This window comes from Equus przewalskii, chromosome 29 (assembly GCF_037783145.1).
Source record: "Equus przewalskii isolate Varuska chromosome 29, EquPr2, whole genome shotgun sequence".
Lineage (NCBI taxonomy): Eukaryota > Metazoa > Chordata > Mammalia > Perissodactyla > Equidae > Equus > Equus przewalskii.
The window spans coordinates 40524068-40549582 of NC_091859.1; the positions used below are offsets into that span (position 1 = coordinate 40524068).

General features: G+C 48.0%; 1 protein-coding gene and 1 long non-coding RNA gene across 8 annotated transcripts in view; one reads left to right on the forward strand and one right to left on the reverse strand.

Moving 5' to 3' along the window:
• The window catches only part of EFCAB6 (EF-hand calcium binding domain 6), a 231704-nt gene that overhangs the window by 53410 nt on the left and 152779 nt on the right, over window positions 1-25515 (reverse strand). For all 6 annotated transcript variants that reach the window (XM_070600030.1, XM_070600034.1, XM_070600028.1 and 3 more), the window contains 4 exons: window positions 24154-24386; window positions 15392-15488; window positions 10157-10275; window positions 1313-1507 (listed from right to left, as the gene is read on the reverse strand). In XM_070600030.1, coding sequence (XP_070456131.1) covers window positions 1313-1507; window positions 10157-10275; window positions 15392-15488; window positions 24154-24386 — 644 coding nt within the window. The remainder of the gene's footprint in view (window positions 1-1312; window positions 1508-10156; window positions 10276-15391; window positions 15489-24153; window positions 24387-25515) is intronic.
• LOC139080301 (uncharacterized) lies at window positions 11437-25474 on the forward strand. Of its 2 annotated transcripts, none has more exons than XR_011534697.1 (6): window positions 11437-12283; window positions 13069-13291; window positions 16195-16394; window positions 17097-17251; window positions 17501-17617; window positions 24784-25474. It is a non-coding gene; the product is annotated as an uncharacterized lncRNA (long non-coding RNA). The 2 variants fall into 2 exon arrangements; XR_011534696.1 differs by lacking the exon at window positions 24784-25474 and adding an exon at window positions 23301-23620.

Below are 25515 nucleotides of genomic sequence, written 5' to 3' on the forward strand. Positions count from 1 at the left end.
TTTTATGGCATGTTTGATTTATACCAGTCCTGCACACATTTTTACTTTAAATTTCACAAACTCAATTCTCTGCCTTCAGGCTTTATAACTCAGTAACTTAGAATGCGGGGGGGGGGGGGGGGGGTGGGGGGGGTGTTCAAACCGCTTTCCCCTTACACCCTCTTCAGCCATTACACTTCTTCCCTGTGTCCCTTGGAGTCCTTATTTCCTTTGGGGATTGTTTAGCAACAACCCATTCACTCAGGTGCTATTTGAGGTGTGGGGACAGAGAGCTGAAGTGACAGACAGACACACAGATGAGAGCACCATGGAGCGAAGGCAGAGCTATGGAGCGAGGAGCAGAGGCTGGCCCGGAGAGTGCTGACGGCCGACGCCCGCCACTGGTGAAGGAAACCCGTCCATTGCCTTATGGCCACATCAAATGCAGCAAAATCTCCATGTTATAAATTTTTAAAATATGACATTAGGAACTAGTTTTAAACTTTGAAAATAATCAAGCACAGCCCCTCCATCCGGATGTGACACATCCCCTTTGCAGAGCATCTTCTGGTCCTCACGGACCCGTACACGTCTGACATGGTCCCAGTTGTGGTATGCACACTGTTTAAAACGTCACCTCCAATTAGCCTTCGATCACCAACATTCTCCAGTCTTCACGATGCCGACTGCAACAGGCAGGCACTGCTTCACGTCCTTCAGGGCCACACTTTGCAAGCCAGTGCTCTCCCGCGGGGTCAGCAGGTGCTCCTTCCGTTGCTGCTGAGGGCACACTGCAAGTCAGACGCTCCCACTGCTAAAGTGCTGGCCTCTTCTGCATTATTCCTTTGGGATAAAGTCCCCAAACTGGAAATATGGAGTTAAAGAATATGTCTGTTCATTCATTCATTCAACAAATATTGAGTGGGTACCTGTTAGGTGTCAGGCTCTGCTTTAAGGAAGACAGGCCTGTCTTTACAGAACTTAGCTTCTAGTTGGGCCAGTGGAGGGGCGGGCAAAACACAGTGAACAAAGAGAAGGGACGTTCTCCAGGGCAACCATGCAACACGCACGAGCAGAGAGCGCGGCTGGGTACGGTGCGTGGGCTCAGAGCTCTTTACCTCCTTTATCTCCGTGACTTGGCGCCCATTCCCATCATTGACCGCAGGGAATGAGTCTGACAGTGTCAGGATAATTCTGCCAGCGCCAGAAGGTACCACGTTAAACAACTTTGACCACAAGGGTGAACATGGAGCACCCGGCCAGCTCCTGGTCCTACGATACCTGCAACTCACCGGGCTGGCATGGCCTTCTCTGTACAATACCTGCAACTCACCGGGCTGGCACGGCCTTCTCTGTGCTCTGCTGCAGCTCTTTGATCTCTTCCTGCACCTGCTGCGGCTTCGTGAAATGACCCATGAAGTTGAAATAATCCTCTGCATAGGGCTGGTGAACATCTGCTGAATAGCTGATCCCCAGTTTCTGCAAAAATTCTTGGTAAGTGATGTGCCCTCTTCCCTCGGTGTCATAGCTTTGAAGACAAACAAACAAACAAACTCTCATGAGTAGCTGCCACGGTGCGTCGTGCCCAGGGCTTTGACAGTATCTGCACTGTCTGCAAGGGGCCACCCAGGTCCTCATCGCTCTGTGTGCCGCAGACCAGCGCACTGGCTTCACCTGGGGGAGTCAGAAACGCAGCATCTCAGGGCTCGCCCCAGACCTGACCCCAATCCGCACTGAACCAGATCCCTGGGCGATTCATCGAAATTTGAAAACCATTGCTCTAATCAACAGAAAGCTTACCTCGTATGCTGTGACCCTGGCCCACTCCAACAGGCAGCAACTGAATCTGTCCACCTGTCATTCTGGAGAAATACGGTTGTGACCAGAGAAAATGAAAATCCACCCTTCCATTCATTCAACAGTTTTTTTATTGAGCACCTCCACATACGAGGAACCATGCTAAGGTTTAGAAGAAAATCCTTCAAAAAGCATATTCAGTCTTAAAACTCCAATAAGTGAATGCACTTGATTCAAATTCCCCATTTTCTCTTTGAAGAGATGCGAATTACATACAACCAATGAGAGAGACTAGTAAGGAAAACAAGATAAGAACTATGCTACGTGCCTTTTATGTCATTTTCTAATGAGATTTTTCTGAATTTAATTCATTAGAAAAGGCATAATGGAGAGTTTTTTTTTTTAATCTCCCAACATTATTCAAATAGAATAGAATTACTTCAATAAAAAATTTTAAGGCAAATTGCCAATCTTTTTTAAAGAAAAAAAAAGCATTTATTTCTACAGGAAGATCTCGGTCTTCATCTAATCAATAAAAACGGCGTTGGTGGCTGTGATTTTTCGCAGATGAACTCAGAGGCACAAGGACCGAGACGACACTGAAACAGCGTGCGGGCACACCTCTCCGCAGGCTGCTGTTCTGACGTCCGGTCGAGGTCAACCGACCACAGCAGCTGCAGCCCCTTGCGAGGCGCAGTCCTCCTGGCCCTCGCTCCCTCACTGGCAAGATGCCGAGGAGCTGCAGAGCTCCACGCTCACCCCGAGCCTCCCACACTCGAAGCTCTCTGCTCGTCTCAGCTGAATAACAATGAGGAAAATGCACTTATTTACACAACTTTATGTCCTCGAGGGGTAGGGTGGTGGGTGGAGGACAAGGGGGTAAGAAGTTTGGGCAAATGCTTCACGCACTTGTGCCACAATCTGCAGAGCGCTGGGAGTTGGAGCGCCCTCCGTCCTTCCCCAAGGCCAAGTGGGCCTGTCCCCCAAGGTGCCTAGGAGCCCAGGGCCACCTCCTCTCCCCACCCTGTCCTTCTGCACCCTCAGGGCTGCAGCTTCCTTTTGCCCTGTGTCTGACTTCCACCCACCTTATTCAGCACCCAGGCTTGTTTTTAATCATGGACTCCATCTTAGAAGATAAGGAAATTCTCCTCTAGCGGTGGAGAGGCAGCAAAGGGTGGGGAACTCCAAGTCAAACAGCAGCTCACCGGCCTCAAGACCCTGGCAAGGCCCTGACCCACGCTGGGGCTCCGTCTCCTCATCTGCGAGCCACTGAAGGTGTTCCTAGGCCTCTGGGCCGAGTCAGCGCGCTGCAGCACTGCTGACTTCCTATTATTTAGGAAACGCTCTAAGACCTTTCCGGTGTCTGTTATTAGAACGACCTTAGTACTTGCAACACAATAAAGGACCATGCTACCTTTATTCAGCCAACTTGTTTCTAAAACAAAATAAAGTGACACACCCACAAAAGGAGGCCCCTGGGGTCTGTAATTCCCAAGGCTTGTCCTGTTGGCCAGAGCAGAGCTGTGATGCTCCAGGAGTGTAGGGCACTGTCTGCTGCTGCTGTTCCCCATCCAAAGGCTCCACCACATGCTGCCTCTGCCTCCAGTCCGTGTCTCCTCTCCCTGCCAGACGGCGAGTTTCTTGAGGAGAAACCAAGACTTGCTAATCTTTACCCGGAAACTCACAGTGCCCAGCAGCAGGCCTGCAAAGCTTCGTTGTCAGTACAAGTCTGTTGAGCTAACGAATGTGAAAGACACGTGTTCCTAAGGAAGGAATTGCCACCCTTCCCTGTTATACTCAAGGGAACACCAACGACAAACTCTAAATCATGACACTTGAACTGAATGAAAAGACACTTCTTAATTACTTCATTAATAAAGATCATAAACAGTCTACTCTCATTGCAAAGGAGCAGAAGACCAGATTGCACAATCACAATGGAAATATTGTTATGAATGTGAATAATCAGAGAGTTAATTCAGCCTACATAACCTCACCCCCATTACATAATCCTTTGTGCAACATTAAAAAAAATCAACTTGCTTATAAAGGTTGAATTTTAAAATGGTTCAGCAACAGATGTGCCAGGAAAAATGTGCACAGAAACAGAGGACCCATAAAAACTTGCATTTGCATATGGCAATGGCCACTAATTTATGACATAATCAGATTACTCTGCCCATTTATTGTATACACGGCAGTTTGGTCGTACACATGATTTGAATATGTTCCCATCGATTGCTTTGCTTTGCTTAGACAGTCTGAGTCCTTTAGGCTCAGTTAAAGCACTTGGTTCTTACATCAATGACATAAGTACCTTCTAATACCACTAACCCCAGAGTTAGAGGGTCTGGTGTAAGCCCCACGGACGACCCAGGCCATGCCACAGGGGTAGAGATGGCACCTTGTGCAGCTTGGGACACAAGGAATTCTCTCGGGTACCATCTGCCAGGGCGGTCTGATGGCTCAAACAGCTGCCCTTCAGAATGCAAAATGTCCACCTGCCCGAGTTGGCCATGACCAACGGGCACATCCACCAAGCCCTGGTGGAATCACAGAAAGTTAGACACCACCTGCTCCAGTCCCCATCCAGGGCCACAACCTTTCCTCCACGCTCCCCAGTAAGCAGCGGTCTAGCTTCCGATGAAGCCGTGCCAGGGAAGGGAAAACCGCTCCTTCAAAGACTGCCCACTGGAGTTCTAGACAACTTTAATCACCGGAAAGTTCTTTATGCTGAGCTAAGAGCCCACCCAGCCAGTCCTCTCCATGCCGAACCCCGCTTCACATCCAGCTCTTCTAAAACTCGATCCCCACCACCCCGTCCCGCTCAGTCTTCTCTTTTCTAAGTTAAAGACTCTGTGCGTTCAACCTTTCAGATCCTGTCCCAGCCGAGGCTCTCCTTGCCCAGGAGCTCCACCAGGACGGCACCCAGGAGGCTCTCTCTGGGCACTGCCTTGGCTGAGCCACTGGAGGTGATCTAGCTTCTTGTTCACCTAAATCCGTACGTCTTCTTCACATGAGCCAATGCCTACGGCACAGGCACTTTTTCGTAGTCTTTTTTTTTTATACTGGAATACTGACACACAACTTACCCACCCTATCAAGAAATGTGCCTAAATTGGGCATCATCTCCAAAATGTCCTGTAGAGTCCACCCAATTAGCTGGTTTTACACACAAAGAATCTACACCGAGGTTTCGGAGACTGCTGCCTTCCTACCCCAGTCCTCCTTGGGTGCATTTTTACAACACACTGTCTCTACAGTTTCTCAGCAAAGTTTGTTTTAGATGCAATAGCGAATGGCACCTGATGAAATGAGACTTCAGAAGATGCTCAGAATGCCGAGCATCCCCCTGAGGGAGGGCCTCCCGGGCCCTGGGCAGCAGGTCTGTGGGACACCTGGTGCTGGGACCCTGCCCCTGACGGGCTCTTCTGATCCAGGCAGCATCCTCCCTCTCCCAGCCCTCCTCCCCAACCTCCTCCCGGCCCTGGGCCTCTCTGCTCACTGGGATGCCCTTCCCCCACCTATGACTCATGGCTGTTTATTACAACTGCGTTCAGGCGTTGCATCTCCTGGGGTCCTTCCCTGAACACCCACACTGCTCCCACAAGCCTGGCCGCCCACGCTTGTCTCTCCTGGCATGCTGTAGCTGTCACCACGTCTGCAGGTATGTCTTCCCTGGGAGCTGTGAGCAACTGAGGGTGGGGCTGCCTTCATCTCTGGAACCCCAGAATCTAGCACAGGCCCTACAACTTGGAAAGATTCAAAAAATTCCTGCTCAATGATGCTCAGATGAATGAATGAATAAATACACTTCCATCTTGTAATTTATTCTTAGCAGATTCTCCAAGCAAAACCAGACATATTGCTCCTGAAATCTCATGCTTAAAGATCCTATTTTGGCTTCAGTTAGCAGGTTTCCTTTCACAATTAGCAACCTCCCTCAGGCTTGAACATTTTGTCCCTTTAATCCTCAACGAGCCAGCCTGTGACAGCCCCGCTTGACATTCACGTGCTCCCCACTCTGTCTAGCCCCTGTGCAGTCAACCAGGCCCACTGACCAGCCCTGGGCAATAGGCTGTGGGCAGAAGTGTGTCACTTCTTGGCAGAAGTCCGCCAAAACCCACATGTGATCCTGCGGCCTGCAGTCCCTGCCTCGGTGGGAGGGGCCCCCTGCCAGGACGATGAAGCCACCAGCTGGAAGCCAGCCAGACCCCCAAATCACCACTTGGAAGAGAACTGTGCAGAAGAGCCGCTCGACATGCGGTGGACGTTGGGTGAATAAGAAATACAACATCCATGTGCCAGGGCACTGCGGTCTGGGGGTTAATCTATTCATTTACTTCCACAGCACAAACGAGGCCCTTTAGACCAGTCTTAAGCTCTACGATAGCGCACTTCACAGGTGCTTAATAAATGTTGAGTGAGTAATGGATGCTGACAAATTTTTCCTTGTCTGCATTCTGCCCTATTTTCTCATTTTGTGTTTCTGAAAGAACAGAATGTTATTTCCCTCCTCACTTCCACCTACCCAATTTTGAGGGGCTTTCCTATTCTGACACTTGGACCCCCTGAGCTGGCAGACTGTGTCACGCTGGCCCCAGCTGCCCCCTGCCTTCCCTGTGGTCCCTGTTGACTCGCACAGTGGTGGGAGAACGCCCTCCCTCGCTAGGGCACCTGCAGGAGGCTCCTGGCGCCTGGACCACCCCTCGCTGGCGGCCCCCTCCTGCTGCTCACTGCCCTGCTCTGCAATGCAGAGGTGGGTTTGGAGGGAGTGGCCCAGCGGGAGGTGGCTGCCTCGTCAGCGAGCACTGAGCCATTGAGAGGGACAGGCCAGGAGCGGCAATGAGGGTGACGGCGATTGGCTGAGATCAAGGAAACACGTAGAAAACCGATGAAAAACTCCACTACCAGGTTACCACTGCTCATCATCTCTACCGACCGGGTCACGGCTGCTTCTTCCTGTCATATTTTCTTTTCCTTCATGCTTTTCTGTATTTTCTGAGTCTTCTAAAATGAGTGTGTATTACTATTGCAATCAGAAAATAATCTTAAGTCTATATGATCTTTTTGCCACTGATTTTTATGCTTATATATGCCATACTCCACACACATCGTTTGGTCCCCATAGCCGTCCCATTTGACAGACGACTGAAGCCCAGAGAAGGTGAGCCACTGGCCCAAGGCCACCCAGCTCAGCCCAGGGTTCCAGGGACAGGGCGCGGGTCCCACTCAGAGCACAGCCCTTAGTGCAGGTGACTCAGCTGCCTCAGGCTGTCTTCTCGATTTCTGCGCGGGACTTGGAAGAATCTGAGGAGCATCCCAGCTCCTGCTCGTGCCGCCTCTCCTTCCAGGAGCTCAAGGCTAGTTTGCCACCCTAAATCTCTCTCACACCTATTACTTCTTCCCCAGCCCTCCCAGCACCACCCAGGAAAGCTCACCACCTCCTCTTGCTTAGGCCCTGAGACAGCCCCAAGGCACCTCTGTGTCCCCTGCCATTCACCCTCCTCCCTGTGGCCAGTGACCTTTCTAGAACTCGGGCCTGCCTAGGTCTTTCCCCACTAAACACTTGGCCTTCAGGACAGGGTCCCTGCCTCGTCCTGCCCTTCACGACGCAGTTCAGTGGACGCACGGCCTCCTCTCCTGTCTGTATCTCCCACGCTGCACGTGTTCCAGCCACCCCGGTGATCCCACAGGCCTGGAGTGGGATGCCCTCCTTTGCCCCTTGGCTGGATGTTCACCTGCTGGCTCTCAGCCCCGTGCTCATCCTTCAGCAGGTCTTCTGAGTTACCCCCCGACGTTCCGGAGGTGTGCCTGGTCAGAAGGTGGGAAGAGGACAGAGCAGGCTGCTTCCAGTGGCTCCTGCTCAGCCCAGCAGCTGAGATCCAGCAGATTCTGAGAGTATCTGGGGTGGAGGCAACTTCTTGATCTCTAAGAAACACCCGCTTCCCTTCTGCCCTCAGTCCCTGGTGGGGGAGCAGCTTCCTGATCTCTGGGTAACACCCCCCACCAACCCTGCATGCTCTTCCAGCCCAGGGGCAGCAGCATCCTGGCCTCTGAGCAATGCCACATTCCACTTCAGACATCTGGCCCTGCTGACATCTGGGCAATCAGTCACGGCATTATGTCCCACTGGCCCGTAAATATTGGAGAGGTTCCTGCTTTCCTGGCTGGACACTGGTGAACATACTCCTGGAGTTTTCTGTCTCTCGAATGCCCCCTTCCTGCTCCCTTGGACGTAATTCCAAGTGTGGCAGATGCCATGGTGAGTCCTGCCATCTCACTTCTTTTTCCCCCTGGACACACATCCAGACTGCTTCTCCCAGCCTCCTTTTCCGGGGGCACAGCCATGGGAAGGGATTCTGACCAGCAGAACGTGGGCAAAGTGACAGCCAGTGTCTAGGCTTGGTCCCTACAGAGCTGACCACATGGTCCTCTCTGCTCTTCCCCATTCTCGGCTGGCAGACACCAAAGATCCAGGGGGGTGATGGGACTTCTGGTCCCTGAATGATTTGTGGGTGGAGCCCCGCAACACCCACGTTAGACTGTGACATTGTCATCAGGGCACGCTTCTGAGGTGTCGGCCTTGTTTGTTACTGCAGCTAGCCTACCCTGACTCAAACTAATTTAGCACAGCAGACGGAGGCCCAGAGGATGATAGCACGGGGTTGACATTTAATAAGGTCAGTAAATGTATAAAGAAAGTTCAGCCAAAAGCAAGTGTCTACCCCCCGAGAAAACGGAAACTCGCTCTGTCCCTGCTCCAGGAAGGGCTGAGCGCGCCCTGGTTCTCCACACGAGAGCCTTGCGGGGACACTTGACTCCAACACCCTCATGCCTACGGCCCGCACCCAGCTCGGGGGCTTGTCCTGTCCCACCCTGATGGAGACAACAGTCTCCTCGTGCTCACCCCCGTCCAATCTTGAACTGTTTCCTGACGCATCATCCTAAGGCGTCGCTTGATTCATGCCACAGCCCCACTCAAACTTCCTTGTCCCCGAAGGCCTGGCTAATAATGCCCGCAAACGATGACCACGGCAAGGGGAGCGCCTTCTCCGGCTTTCTCACCCTGGGAGCTCAGGCCCCTGCTCACGGAACGCCTCATGGACTGTCTGGTGGGTGAGGCCGTCCTCCTTCCCCACCTTGACCCTTTGGAACTATTTCCACATCACTCCTACCGTGACAGCCGCCCGCTGCCCCACGGCCCCCGCATTCCCGCTTTCATCGCCCAGGCTGCTCCACCTCGTCCCTTCCCTGGCATTTATCACGCTCAGTGCTGCAACCCAGGATTTCGGTGAATGTCTCCCATCCCCCGACGGCTCCCTGAGCATCGGGATCACACAGGCATCTTTGCATCATCCCAAAGGTCCACATAGCGGGCAGTCCATACATTTGCCTGCTGCACTCCAATCTCTTGATGACTCAGTTGTGCCTACTAATTTAATCTACTGAAAAGAACAGGAATAAGGAGTCTAAGTTGGCCCCGAGTTGGAACTGATCTAAAAAAATAAGGATTTTGTAAGAACTTCAAGTCGCTTTTCTAAATCAGACACAAAACAGCCCACCTAATTCTAAACTCAGCCCACATTTCAGCCTTCCACTTTGAACAGATGAAAAGCTAAAAAATTACATGAACTGCTTTGTGCGCTTGCCCCTGAGAGGACGTACAGTGTTGGTACACCATCCTGGGGGATGCAAGTGGCAACTAACATGTAATGAGGAAGGAGTAATTCAAAGATGGATCTGGAACCTGGAAACAGACCGCGTGGTTAGTGTACCTTGAAATGGAGACGTCTGCACAGGGAATACTGGGACTCGGGGCCCGACTCAAAACCAGCTAAATCTAAAATACATTTTGAAAAATGTAACCAATATTAGATATTATTTTCAGTTTAAGACACCCTTGGGAAACTACTCCAAAGTTGCTAAAAGTTTGGTTATTTTCTTCCAACAAACTACTTATCTATAAAAGTCGTGCAACAGTGATTTCCATCTTTAGCCAATGGGGACAGACCGTTTTTCCCTTAACTCGTTGCAGGTCTGTGTGCTGAGCCAGTTGTATTAGAGTTAAGTGTCTGGAGAGCGACCGAGTTCTCTAAAGCAGTCAAAGTCCGGCTTGAACTCCTCTCAAGCCTAATACAGGTGACGAGGGTTAACCCTGGTTGTCCATCTTCCTGAAGCCCCACCTGCTCACCCACTCTTATTCCTGTTCTCTCCTGCTTTCTAGGGAGAACAAGGACATAGGACAGACACAACTGAAGAAAACCATTCCTGGCCCCCCGCTTCCCCCTAAGTAGGGATGAAAGGTTGGTGCTGACCTTGCAGCAAGCAAGCCAAGACCACTGAAAAGGAAAAGAGCCAATCTTCAGATGCCACCTACCTCATCCAAAGCTTTTCAAATTCTCTCGGCGTGAGGGGGATGTCAAAACCATACAGCGCGTTCTTTATGTCCCGTCGTCGAAGAATGCCGTTGCCCTCATTATCAGTTTCTATAAAATTCTGCAATATTAGGAGACAGCATTCAGTAACATACCAAATGTGTTCATGGTCGTATGCAGGATTTTCAATAAGCAGCATCTGGAACAACATAAGACATTTCCCCCCAGCCGCCGGCTGAGTTCTAGACACCTCGTCGCTCCTGTAAGGAAGGTGACAGAGCAAACGTGACTGTGGACAGAAGTTCTTGGTTCTGGGTAATGAGTGGCCGCAGGTGTGCGGCCCGGATTCTTCTCCTGACCAATAGCTTGGGTTCAGAACCTATTAAGCAATGAGGGTCAACCAGAGCTGGAGAAATGAGACTTGAGGTCATCATCTCACCAGGCAGGGGATTGGACCCTCTACTGTAAGCGGGGAAACGAGGGCGTTAGACTCCAGCTGCTGTGACAAGAAGATATGGTACCATCTTAATGTCCCCGAGGGGTGCAAAAGGGACCTGGGGATGTCAGGCATTTCAGAGGACCACGGGCTAGAAGAGCCAGTAACTCAGCCCGGCACTCAGCACCACCTAAGTTATTTCCAAGAAACCGCGCATTTGACCTCCGCATAACGACGCTGTGAGGGTGCACGGCTGCCTCTGCCGCGGCTCTGCAGCATCACACCGCAGGGTGGAGGGTCCAGACGGTCCTCTCAAGATCAGGGGAACGAGAACATCTCCATCGCCCTCCATTCAACATTGTATTCAAGGTCCCGGCCAGGGTAGTTAAGCAAGAAAAGGAACAAGGGTCTAACAATAGGATAGAAAGAAATACAGTTGTCACTATTCACAGACGACACTACTGTATACATAGGAATACAAAGAATCCGCAAATTAGTTATAATAAGAGAATTTATCAAGAAATCTGGATTCAATATCAAGAGGTAAAATCATTCATATATTTATATATCAGACACAGAAAATGAATTTTAAAAATAATATTTACAATAGTATCAAAAACAGAAAGTCCCAGGAACAAGTCTTACAAATGATTATAAGACTTCTACACAGAAAAGTCTAAAATTTTATTGAAAGATATTTAAAAAGATTGAAATAAATGGAGATACACTATGTTCATGCATTGGAGGACTCAAAATTGTAAAGATATTATTTCTCTCCAAAGAAACATCCAAATAGGTTTTTTTATTCTTTGTGGAACTTTACAAATTGATTCAAAAGCTCTCGTAGAACACGGATGGGGGGCTAATTATGACATATGATTAAGTCATGGTGACTACAAAGATACGGTATTAGTGCCGGGACAGACAAGCCAACCAAGGGAACAGAGCGATGAGCCCAGAAACACGCAGGGCCTTGACGCAGGACAGCGGAGACGCCGCAGATCACTGGGGGATCTCTTATCCCACTGAATGGTGCCGGGACAGCGGGATCTCCAGATGGAAGAACTGAGCTGGTCCCTGCCTCACCACACATATGCAACATCCAGTGCGATTTCAGGACCGGAATGTGAAAGGTGAGACTGCAAAGCTCCCAGAAGAGAACGCAGGAGAGCATCTTCACAACTTCAGGGTAGGGTTTCTCAAGCAAGATCCGTGGGGGATGTGCAGATTTGACTGCATTAAAAGGAACTCACACTCCTCAAAAGACATTATACAAAAAGGGTGAAAACACAGAATACAAACTGGAAGAAGATATTTGCATCACATATTACTTATGAAAGACTAGTAGCCAAACCGTAGTATGAGTTCCTATTGACCAATGAGAAAAAGACAGACAGCCCAGCGTGAAAACTGTAAAACGTCTCAAGCAGGCACTTCACAGAAAAAGGAAAGCAGACTGATGAATAAACAAATGAAAGATGCCCAATCTCATTAGCAACCAACAAATGCTAATTAAAACTGCTATGAGATACTGTTACACATCCACTAAAGAGGAGGAAATTCAGAAGTCTGATTGTACCAAGTGCTACAACGGCCGAGCTGAGTAGTCGCGACTGAAGCCCTACAGCCCACAAAGCCAGAAAAACTTACTGTCTGGCTCTCTGCACAAAAAGCCTGCTGCCCCCGGCCTAAGGTATTGATGACACTCTGTTTCTTCCTCTGGATGTTGGTTACATGGTGGGATACAATTTGGGACACATGGCAGCTACTTATTATTATATACACATTATTATATCTGTTATAATATGTATATACTATATATGCATATAAAATATATACATATTATATATACACATAGTTATATACATATATTATTAGTATATTCCACTGTAGAGTCACAACTTAAAAAACTACTAAGTTAAAAAAATTAGGTCTGGAAGATTTCAAAGTACCTTTAAAAACTTAGAGCACATAGTATGACAATAACGTGAATGCATTTAATGCCACCAAACTGGTCATTTAGAATGCTGAAGATGGTAAATTTTATGTTAGGTGGACTTTACTGAAAAGTTTTTAAAAGCTTACAGCACGTAAGGCTGCTCTGGCGTGTCCCTGGCTGCCTCGCCCTGCAAACACCCGGTGTGACCCTGTGGACGTGTCAGCGCTGAGCTATGTGCAGCCCCACTATGTGGTCAGCCCCGACATCCTCCCCATTCTCACCACCTCGTCCACTGCCTGCTCATCTTTTAAGTGACCTCTTCTTCTTGGGTCACTTGGGTACCCTCATCATACACCAGCCACTTCCACCGGAATACATACAATTCTTTACACTCTTTTTGGTGTTCAGACTACAAGTCTCTTGGGAGCAGAGACGATGTTTTTATTTTTTTTTTGTCATTGCTTCTTTAACACCTCGCAACAGAGCATAGTTAGCTCATAACAATGTTTGCTGAAGAAACCAACCAACTTATTTTCCAGAAGCACTGAACTGGAACGGAGCATATTAAACTGCCCCCAGACGGGATGACTCGTGCGTGCTTCTGAGAATTCGGCTGGAGGTGTCCCCACAGAGCACGGCTGAGCGGCTGGCCAGTGACTCGCTCTGAAGATGACTAGACAACTAAATACCCGAATCCTTGTTCAGGTTCCAAACGCGTTTTACTGGAGGATACACCCTTTCAGATGTTAGCCGGCCCTGTGGGTAAGTCCCCCCCAGAAATGCAGCAGAGGGAGACAAACCCCCCAGCCCCAGTCACTTCCATGGTCTCCAAACGAATGACCCAGAAGCACAGGGCAGGCGTGCAAGCGCCATGTGACAGCACTGTCTTGTCCCTGGGCGGGCCGCTGGGAATGCTGCTAGCCTTATCTATGTGCCATGCTAACTTTCTGCAGGTTGCGAAGTCAGAACGAATTCCTTCAATGCTCTATTCAGAATAAACCAAGGGAGTGACAGAGACATCTAATATAATAATAATAAAACTCACAGGGTCATTTAGTCCTCCGGGGGTCAAAGAGAGGTGTGGGGGCCAGTGAGGTGACAAGTGTGATGCATAACACTCGATTCTGGACAAAGTGGCTCCTTTCGCTCCCGCCTCCACACACCCCTTCAGACCGGCTCTGATTCCTCTCTCTGTAACCCTCCGCGTCTCTTCCCCTTCCCACACTCCCGCCAGCCTCAGTTCTAGAAGAGACCGAGACCTCTGTGGGACAGACCCGGGGCTGCTGGTTGAGCAGCACAGCGCTCCGGGGCCCCACGTGCCCTCTGCACACAGTTCCGGTTCTGCAGAACATCAAGCATAAAGAGGCTCTGAGAGGCTGTGGGAATGAAGGAGTGGAGGGGCAGGTGTGGAGGACACTGTCCGTGGAGTGAGAATCCACACAGACGGCGGGGAGGTCAGCCCACGGGATGGAGGGCAGGCCGAGGCAGGGAGGGCAGGGGGCCCAAGGGCGTCCTGGAGCCAGAGAAGGAAACATTTCAAGAAGGATGGACTCGGCAAGGCAGAAACAAAGACCCCTGCAGCCCTCCAGTCACTCCCCGACAGGCTGTTTGTTTTCTCCCGGGTGCCCATCTGCTTTGTTAATACTATGCCTCTGCTTGCTGACTGGCACCTCCCCTAGGCTGTGAGCCCCACGAGGCAGGAGCAGATTGACTTTGGTTACCACTGAACCCCTGGCACAAACCCACGGCACTCAGTATGTGCTGGGTGAGTCAAGTGGGGCAGGACGAAGCGGGAAGGGCCTGCAGGTGGCCCTCACGACTCCCTGCACCAGCAGGGGGGCCAGGGGGGCATTACATACGGAGTCAACAGCCTCGAGGGGACAGGAAAGAGGGAGGAGGGGCAGCATGGAGGGGAAGGTGGGCAGGCCAGCTGAGAGGAGGGATGCTGGAGAGAAGGGGCTCCTCTTTCATGGGTCAGAGGGAGTTTAAAGGTCAGAGAGGAGCCGGGGAATAGTGTGCTCTGCTCTCTCTCACTGGCTGGCGGAAGGACTGCTTTGGAAGGCGGGCCCAGCATCGGGCTGTGGGATTAGCTGGCCTGGGCCAGCATTGTCAATTCTAAGGGGACAGGGGACTGGGGAGAGGCAGCCAGGAGCAAACAGGACTTAAAGATACAACTTCACGTTGGGCACAGGTCAAGACAGAGCAAACACTCAAAGAAAATGACCAGACACAACCAAGTGGAGACCTTCTTCAAAGCAGTGTGAAAACACTTCCAGAATGTAGTTTTAAAAGCATGGTTTAAGGTGAGGTCACTGTGTCCTTGTTTCATTATGAAATGGGGGTCCCGCATCTGTGGCTTCAGGACGAGCCCAGGGTCGCACACTGGATCTACTGTCCTGCAGGTACAGCTGCCACTGTGACATTACGTCTCCCTTCTCAACCACCATCACAATTTACAGACTGCACGTGGAGCGTACTCGCCTTCAAAACGTGCTTTCTGTAATTTTGGCAAGATAGGAAGAAATATTTCTTTAAAATGCATGTTTGTAACTGTCTAAAAATAAGTATGACAGCGTCTTACATTTTTCATTTAAATTTTTAATTAATATCAAACCTGAGATAAAGCCAGGAATTTCTGTCCATGTAACTCCTACAATTAGTCATTTTTATAAACATCAATTGACCTCGACTGTGAGAGTTTACTTTGAACATGTACACTAAGAATAAAAGGAGTCACCAAAGTGGGTATACAAAGTCACTTTTCCATCTCAGCGACCGGATCGAAATAGCTTGATCATCCCAATGATCTAGGAACACTGAAATAGATTTCCTTCCCTTTTAAGAAAATAATCATTTTCTTACCTTAGACAAGTCTGACCATCTGGTTTTTGCTTTGGTAACAAGGTACTGATGAGCCTGTTCACAAGCTAGTTCTGAATCTGCGACCTTCTGTTTTGGTCTTAAAAGAAAAAAAAAATAATCAATAACTGTGTTTAAATTTAATGAACTCATTAATCTCCCAAGGGGCTCCCCTCCCCCTGTTGGTTTCAAAGATCCCGTTAAAGTCTGTGACTTCACGTCTGCTCTAACTGCCTTCTGAAAATACAGCCTTACTTCCCCAGCTGCGCGTTAGGGAAGTCTTCTTAAATTTTATAAGTCCGTGTTTATTTTCAGACAACTACTACTCAACTTTTTCTGCATCTCACAAAACAAACAGGGCTCATTTATTCTCAGAGGGGAAAAAACCACAATATAACTTTAAATGTCTTTGGAAGAAAATAACTAAAAGCTTATTTCTGAATTTACAAGTTAGAGTGATAATGAAGATTAAGGTAAACAGTTCAGGAACAATGGAGAATATCGCTAACAGACTTCTCAGCCTCAGCTAATGTTCAAAAGTTAGCTTGTAGGTTGTAAAATGATCAAACTCGTTTATTTACCCACAGGATGAGGGGCACTGAAGACACTTAGAAACAGACCCTGTGCTCACTGCCTTGGCCAGGCCACAGCGGGGCACAGTGGAGACCGTGGCTGAAGGAATTTGGGGTGCCCTGGATTTTTTCCACTCCCCAAAACAAATTAGGGATGTGTAAAAACTTGTAAACCCCCAACTTCTTTCTCTGTGTGGCCTTGCTCCCAGGGAGCATCTATTATTCCACTTCCAGGGCCTTGAGGTGCTCCACACCCAGATCTGCACCCGCAATATTTTCCCAGTGGATACGAGAGTACTTGAGGCAGTCCTCCAGCAAAACCACTGGACATGCGTCACCCCGACGGTCTCCTGAAATGGGATGACATCTGTACTCCTGCTTGGAACCGCACTTATTCACAGGCACATTGGGCGATCAGTGCCTCTTGGCCGAGAGTGAGTACGAGGGACCCCCACAGAGGCCCCATATAGACTTTCACACGAGTCTCACAGAGGTGAGGGCCACCTTTGGTGTTTGCTGTGCTGAGGATCCTCTTTCCACTTAACATTTCTATTTCGAAACTAGTACTCTAACCCACCTGCTTTTCCGTTCCATCTCTCTCCAACTGCCTACCGGACCTCACAGAACCACGGAATTTCAAGGGTAGAAAGGGATCCACAGGTCACCCAGTCTGATCTTCCAACACTACTTTACCACTGAAGGTCTGGAAGGTCGGGGGGATTATGTTGCATTTTCACGGTTGCTCAAAAGGATTTAGGTGCTGGAGTCATGTATTCCCCTGCTTTCACCTTGAGACTCCTCCTAAATCCACCTGCACCCAGAGGACTCACCTGGACTTCCCCAAAGGTGCTCCGATGGAGATCCCAAGGGGCAGGTTCTGCCTCTGCACAGTCAGTGCATCCCCACTGACCTCACTGTCTAAACACAGACCCAACAGCCCCAGCCGACTTCTCCTCCAGGCTCTTGGCCTGGACTCTCTTAGTGAGCCACACTCAGAGCAGGCACTCCTGCTGCTTATCCCACCCACTTCTCCCCTTGCCATTTTACATATTTGTCTCCTCTAGGGAGATCAGAAGGTTTTTCCATGGCCTTTTCCAGAAGTTTCTTATTTCCTCTCCTATGGTCTGGCTCTTTAGATCTCGATGATTGATCAGATCCAGCCTTCCTACCAGCCAGTCCGTCAGTCACAGACACATAAAAACTCGTTACACACGTGCTGCTCTGGGTCCTGCAGACGCCGTGACGAGCAACGCGGACAGAGCTCACGTCCTCAGGAGCTCACACTGTGATGGTGAGAAACTTACAGCAAATACTTGGAAAAATGAGTGAATCAGATAACTTCAGATACTGAATGCCACTATGAATAATGACAGCAGGGGACGTTTCAGCTAAGAAGGTCAGGGAGTGGCTCAGGGAAGCGTGAGTGATGAGGAGGCCCATGTGTGACCTCGGGGAACAGCATTCCAGCCGGTGGGAGAGCCCTGCGATGTGCCTCTGGTCCGAGCAAGAAGGACTGGCACCCTTCACCCTTTCTCTCCAGCTGATTATGACTACAAACTCTAGACAGAAGACAAAAAGAAATTCTCCGAGGACACTAAGTAAGCAACAGGAGGCTGGTGGAGAGGGAAATCAAACTTGAAGAATGACTGATACAGAGGTGAGTTTCATGGTTTTGTCCTCCCATATTCCCAGTTTAGGCTTAAGGGCAGCCTGATTTTGGAACTGTGCAGCAGACGTGGACAGAAAAAGTTCCAAAAGAACACCTGTTTTTCTGACCAAAGAACTAGGCAGGAGGGCCCTGCAGTACAAAAAGTATGGGAATCCCTCCTTTTTTTTGTCTCTTTTTACATCCCAGTCCTGATCCGAGGCAAGCCCACTTAAAAAACTGCACTTTTGTGATGGCGCCAGCAATAGCAGTGACCAAGTAGTACCTAAAAGTGAACTTCTTCTCTCTAACCAGAGGAAGTGGGAAAGGGGGGGGTCCCTGCGATTCAAAGAGTGTTGGAGGAATCCACATTATTTTTTTCTTTCACCATGTTGCCCTAGAGGTGGACCCAGTCATGGGAAGTGCACTACAGCTCAGGTATGCTAAAATCTAAGATTTCCTAGCCAAAAGACAAAAAAAAGTGGCCCCTGGGGCCTGGAGAGTGTGGGGAGAAATCACTGGGAGGCAAGAACTGGTAAAAGAGATGCACAGATCTGTGCAGGAAGCTCCAGGTTCAGCTCTGATGTGCACATGTGTGAAACTGGCCTGAAGTAGTCAAGCGAAAGTTTGGGAAATTGATTACTGTATGGTTAAGACTGGGCTCCACACACACGGGCTGGCCTGATGGTGTACAGTGACTCTGAAAACCAAACTGACACCAAAGCCACAGAAGGCAGTCAGGACTTGCCATCTGAAACTAACTGGATTGGTTGCCTGCTAAAACAAAACAAACAAACAAATGAACACACTATAGGGGATTTTAACAGGACCAGAGTGTCATACTACAATATTAAAAATGTTCATGATACAATCCAAAATCATTCAATATACAAAGAACCGGGAGAATCTCAACAATTATCAGGATATAAGACAACAGACACCAACTCCAAGGTAATGCAGGTGTTGACAATATCACAATTTAAAGCAGCTATTATAACCAGGAAGTAAGAGTGAACATCCTTGAAATAAGTGGAAAGACAGAAGTTCTGAGAAAAGAAATGAAAGCTTTAAAAAACAAAAAAAGAAAGAGAGAGAAAAAGAAAAAGAAGAGAACAAGAGAAAACTTTAAAAGTGAAAAATATAACAACAAAAATAAAATTTTTACTGGATTGGCTCAATGACAGAATGGAGGTGACAGAGGGATAAGTTAGTGAGCTTGAAAATAGATGAATAGAAATAATCCAATCTGATCAACAGAGAGAAAAAAAAGAGGAAAGGGGACTCAGGGACTACAGTACAGAGATCTGTGACACAAAATCAAAAGGTCTAACATTCATGTCACTGGGGTAACAAAAGGAGAGGAGAAAGAGATTGGTACAGAAAAAAGTCTAAAATCTTGAGGAAATAAGAGCTGAAATTTCCCCAAATTTGATGAAAAACATGAATTTACAGATTCAAAAGTTCAGTAAATCCCCAAAAAAGATAAACTCAAGAAAAATCATGCGGAAACACACTAAACTAAAACTACTGAAAACCAAAGATAGAGAAAAAACTTTGAAAACAACCCGAGAAAAACGACCATTTCACATGGAGGGAAGCCCATTCGGACGACTGTGGATTTCTCACCACAAACCACGGAGGCCCAAAGACAATGGAACAACATTTTTAAAATGCTGTAAACAAAACATTGTAAAATGCTCCCACCAGAATTCTATATCCAGCAAAGATATCTGTTAGGAATGAAGGAGCAGGGAAGATATTCTCAATGAAGGGAAACTAAGACAATTTATCTCCAGTAGACCTGCTCTAAAAGACATGCTAAAGGAAGTCTTTAGGGGAAGGAAAATGATAGCAGACAGAAACTTGGAACTTCAGAAATAGAGGAGGAGAAGCAGAAATGGTGAATATAAAGACTATTTTTTTCTGAGTTTCAAAATGTATGAAGCATAAATTAATAAAACTGGAAGGAGAAACAGATAAATGCAAAATTATTGTTAGAGACTTCGACACTTAACAATTGAGAGAACAAATAGACAGAAAACAAGCAAGAATATAGAACACCTGAACACTATCAATTGACTTGATCTCATTGACATTTACGGAGCGCTCTGTCTAACAACAGCCTAATACACGTTCAAGTCTCCACGGAATAGTCACCAAGACAGACCATTTCTAGGGCCCTGAAATAAACCTTAACAAGTGTAAAAGAACTAAATCATACGAAGTATGTTTTCTGACCATATTAGAATTAAACTAGAAATCAATCAGAGAAAGACAGCAGGAAACCAAGCAAATATTTTGAATTAAAAAACACACACTTCTAATAATCCATGGACCCAAGAGGAAGTCTCAAGGGAAATTAGAAAATATTTTGAACTGAATGAAAACAAGAACTGCAACATATCCAGATTTGTGTAATGCAGCTAAACCAGTGCCTACAAGGAAATTGATGGCATTAGGGATTATATTAGTAAAGAAAGAACTCAAATAAAAAGTCTGAGTTTCCAACCTAAGAAAACAAAAAAGAAGAGCAAACTATACTCAAAGGAAAAGAAATGAGGATATAATAAAGAAGAGAAATCAACAAAATTGAACCAGAAAAACAATAGAGAAAAATCAATGAAATGAAACGGTGGTTCTTAAAAAACATCAATAAAATTGGTAAACTTTTAGCCAAACAGATCAAGAAAAAAGGAGAGAAGACATCAACCACCAACATCAGAAATGAGAAAAAGCAATCACTAAAGACACTGCAGATAGTAAAAGAATAACACGGGAATACTATGAACACCTTTATCCCTGAATTTAACAACTTAGATGAAATGGACCAATATCTTAAAAGACAAAAACTAGAAAAGTTCACTCAAGAAGAAATCGAAATTCTGAATGATTCATAACTGTTAAACTAATAGGATTTATAAGTTAAAATCCTTCAAACAAAGAAAACTCCAGGACTTGATTTCATTGGTGAATTCTATCAAATATTTAAGGAAGAAATAACAATTCTAGATAATCTAGAAAGAGGATAGGCATTCACGACTTATATTCTTTCTTAGAGGTCTTCCAAAGAAACAACAAAAAAATTTATTTTCTTTGTGAAATAAAATTCATTCTCTCTTGCAATTATCCTATGGGTCCACTGAACCCTCTTACACGTCTGTGATACATTATGGGGTCCTAGTGATCTTAATTGTAACTTTACTACATCTATTTCATCACCCTAAGAAATATTCAGTCATTACTCATTGTCTCCAACTATGCTGAAAAAAAAAAGAGACGAATAATAATAGGAAAACAAAAAATGGTGGAATTGCTGGCAGGATGATATAATATCGAAAAGAATCCCCACTATTGCATCACCCTGCAGTTTTCTGATTGCACTGCCCGAAGTCTAACAGCTCCTTTCAAGAAAGTACAAAAGCAGACAGTGACACCATCTTGTAGTCTTATGTTAGCTTTCACTGAACACAGTTGAAAATTCAGAATTCTGATTTCATGCCCAACTAGCAAAGGGAAGAAAACTGAGATAGCAAGGTATTTCACAATTATTAGATAAACCAGAAGATAAATGCGGAGAGAGAAGAGCACTCTAGATTCCACCGATGATGGTGAAACTGATCGTATAAGCCAAATCTCTTCAGGAGTGAATGATCTATTTCTAACACAAAAAGGAAATTTGGTGTTTTCCTTCAGTTAGTCATTCATCAGGAAGGACTTGATCATACAATATTTTGTGACAAGAAGCTGGACCATCTAATTTTGCTAAAAGGACAAAGGACAGTATTCTTTCCTCTTTTATGATGTGTTGCACCAAAATGTACTTGATGTGGGTCGTCAGGAGACAGGGACAAGGCAGGTGAGTTTTCAACAAGGCGACTGGAAGGAAACAGATGATGTAGAAATGAAACAGGTCATTGGACCAATTAGTCTATTTGGTATTCATACATCTAAAAATGAAGATGTTTTGCAGTTATGAAGCAAACGAGGTCTTCCTCTCTTCAACAAAGTTCTGAACTCTCCAAGTTTCCAGAAGTATTGTTTTGATGACGCAGATGGGAAGTGAAGGCCCGAAGGCAGAGGGACCCATCGGAGAGGGTAGGATGGCTTCCAGAAAGGGATGGTGCCCAGGTCTGGCTGGCGGAGAAGAGTGAGGCTTGGGAGGGTGAGTTTCTAGGCAGAGAAAGCAGCCCTCCCAACAGGCACCCTGGCTTCAAATCTGTGACCCGTCACCCACCACCTGGGTCCTTCCGGACAAGGCATTAACTTTTCTCTAGGCCCCAGTTCCTTCATGAGGAAAGTCAGGGAGTAATGCCTCCTTGTGGGCTGTTGGGGTATTGAAGGCTATCTCTTCAGGAAGCACAGGCAGGCGGTCTGGCCACGGCAGGGCTCGGCTTTCTAAAGCACTGCCTTGGCTGGCATCTCAGAGCTCTCTCTCCCCAGACCCTGGGAGCCCAACCTGGATCTCCCTGGGCTCCAGCCTCTCCTCCTGTATATCTACTTCTGCTCTAGGGCTGCTGAAGGGTCTTTCTACAGCACAAGGTGACCCTCTCACTCCACAGCACAAAATCCTCTCCTGCCTACCAACAGTGGATGAAGTCCCCAGCCTGACACTCACGCGCCTTCACAGCCGCCCGCCTGCCTCTCCAGGACTCCCCTCCCACCATGCCCCACCGTGCACGCACACATCGTGCAGGCTTCTGCACACGCATCCTCTCCCCATTTCCTGAATGTGCGCAACACTCCCACCTCTGTGGTTCTGTAAATGCTATTTGCTGGCCCTGGAGCACCATCTGGTAGCCTGCACCTGCTGAACTCCTACTCCCACCTCAAGATCCAACTCAAATGGCCCACTTTTTCCTGTGCACCTCAAGCAGGCTTAGCCTGTCCCCTCCCTGTGGCACTTCAGACATCCTTGTATTTCAACGTAGCTCTTTATTTTTGAATCTGTCCCACATTCGACCACAAGCTGCTCAAAAGGAATGTTCATCTTATTCATCTTGGTACCACCTAGTCCTGGGGCAACACATAGCACACGGATGACCCCCAGTGAATATCTGATGAACGAACGAACAGGTACAAATAAGAAAGTTGAGTCATTTGAACAAAAAGATTGTGTTTTGTGGTTGAAATGTTCCATGTTCATTCTGCATACATTCTCCATAAAATTCTTTCTGGAGATTTTTTTTTGTTTTGTTTTAATGTTAAGCAATCCAGTCTCACATTACAGCTCCTCAGAACCTACGCACCGGAAGCAGGCGTCCGCCTCCCGTGCTGGACGACCGGCTCACTGAGACAGAGGCTACGGTCGTTTTCTTTCTCACTGGCTTTTTTTAAGTATGGACAAAATAAATTCAACAGATTCAGGGGGGGAAATTGAAGTGCAGGATCAGAGGGCGTTCTGCAGCTGCCAAGTATCACACAGTAGGGCCCAGTGCCAGGGGCTTCCGGGGGCTCCCCTGCTAGGGGCTTGCCCTCGCCTGGTGGGGGGCCACTTTTCTGGAGCCCCTGGGGCTACAAGTGGCTCGAGGGCAAACAGCCTAGTGAATTTACTACCGAGCGGTATCACTGACGCAGAAAACACAGCGCTGCGTTATCACGGTGGAGGGGAACGTTTCCAAAATATTAATACTTCTTCTAATAATTGGTCAAGGAGGGGCTGGATGGCTACTTCATTCATGCCTGTCGGCATCCACAGATCTCAATGGGCAGCTGACCGTGACGGGTACTGGGTGAGACGGGAGGCCCGCTACTGCCTCAAGGAGCGTGTGCTCTTCCTGAGAGAAGCCCAGGAGACGACGGGAGTTACAGCCCGGCGGGACGCAGATTCTCCTCCTGGCCTTGAGGGAGGCCGGCCTGGGGTGGACGGGGGTCTGGGGCGGAGCACTGCCTGGGAAGGCCTGGAAAGGGGTCCTTGCCTCTCCCAAAGCAGTTGGCTCGGCTGACCCCAGATTTATAACAAGAAAAATGTAAGTATATGTATATATTTATGTGCCAAGAAAAAAGACTGAAATGACACTCAGTTTCCGTCAATTCCCACAAGGTGTTGTGTGGTTCCCCGATTCACATCCATTCCTAGGCTAACATTTCAGCGCCCAGAGGACGTCCACTGTTCTCCTGACAAGCATGCACGCACTGCCCTCTGCACGGCCCTGCAGCGGGAGCCTGCGAGAGGGGCGGTAGCTGAGACAAAGTGTGCTGTGCGGAAGGTCTGGGAAGGCTGAACAACATGCACATACATATGGCCTCAGATTTATAAAAAGAAAGGTATATGTACATGCTTATGTGCATAGTAAAAAGACTGGAAGGATACACAGTGAAACAGAAACCGATGCTCAGGTGGTCAGATCAGGCCGTATCTTCTCACCTGTGTCTGTGTTTTCCAGTCTGTCTACACTGTATACTCCTTGTGAACTGAGAAAAAGACAGAATAATCGCTCCTGGAGGCACCCCCATTCTTTGCAGCCCCTTTGTGGGCACAGTGGAAATGCTGGACTTCGTGTTACCAAAGGCCGGCACATACAAGCCGCTGAGCTGGGCTGCCGTCTTACCTAATGAGTCTTTGAGGCACGTCGTCTGTTCTTAAAGGTCTCTTCTCGCACAAATTTTGAAATTCCCGAAAGTTTAAGGTGGTGCTGAGTCTCAGGCCCAGCAGGCCCAGGAAGCGCTCGAACTCTTCATCCCTGAGGTTGAGCAGCAGGCGCTGGAGCAGCTGGTGGAGGTTGAGCATGCTGATGATGCCGTCCCTGTCGGTGTCCATCTCAAAGAAGGCAGAGTAGGGACCCTGAAAACAGAACGCACCCGTCAAAGCCCTTCCTTCTGAACCCAACGAGGACACACTTCCAACCCCCCGGGCACGCACGTCTCTCCAAAAGGACGAAGGGGCAGCGCTTTGACTACTGTTTTCTGGAGATCTCACTGCTCCAGGAATATCCTTGGCATGTTTTGCATTTCCCAAGAAATTAAAAACTATGTTCTCCAGTGTCCTTTTATAATGCAAAGAGTTGAGGAAAAGAGACGAGAAAGGCTTTTCTTTCCTTTCCACTCTCTTCATTTATGGTACCCGTACTTCCAGTATGAGAAGGAAGAAAGAGTAGGCCGGAGCTTCCCAGTATAGACAAAAATCTTGCTCTGGATGTTTTTCTATAACTTTCTTAATGTTTGGCAACTTCTGTCTACAGGAAAACAGCGCCGTACTGGATTTCACCCTGAAGAGCCACCCGGAGGCCAGGTCCCCGTCTTCGATGACTGCCCTGAAGACCCAGCCTTGCCTGAGACGGGCCTGTTGCATCTGAAGCACTGTGCACGGGTGCATGTGCTGTCAGTTCTGCCACACGAGGGGGCACAGCGATTCTCATTTTGCAGATGAGGAGACAGAGGCTGGGGGGGAACCTGCGACTTAGAGGCCGTGCTGCACAGTCGAGGGCACATTCTGGAGGCAGGCGGCTTAGTTTCAAATCCCAGCTCTGCTGCCTACCAGCAGCATGACCTCAGGAAAGATGTCTAACCTCCCATTTTCTCATCTGTAAAATGGGGACTGTACAAGTCCCAGCTTCCTGGGGTGGTTGTGAAGACTGAAGATGCTAACGTGAGCAAAGCACTGAGAAAGTGCCCCACGTATTTCATAAGCACTCACTCCAAAATGTTGGCTACTATTACGGTTGCCTGAGGTCGTACAGAAAGTGCCCAGCAGTCGGGATTTGAACGGGCTCTGTCAGGGTCAACACCTGCGCTTCCACAATGTGTACTTCCTGTGTCTCAGGCTCGACGAGTTGCAGATGTGGTCCCAACACCCCTCGTTTCCATCATTCCCTGATTAAGTCCAGGGTCTGCCATGAGAGATTACTTATAACATAAAGCAAGACCTGCTACGACCCAAGCGTCTAATGACAATGTTCTGAGATTTTGTGGAA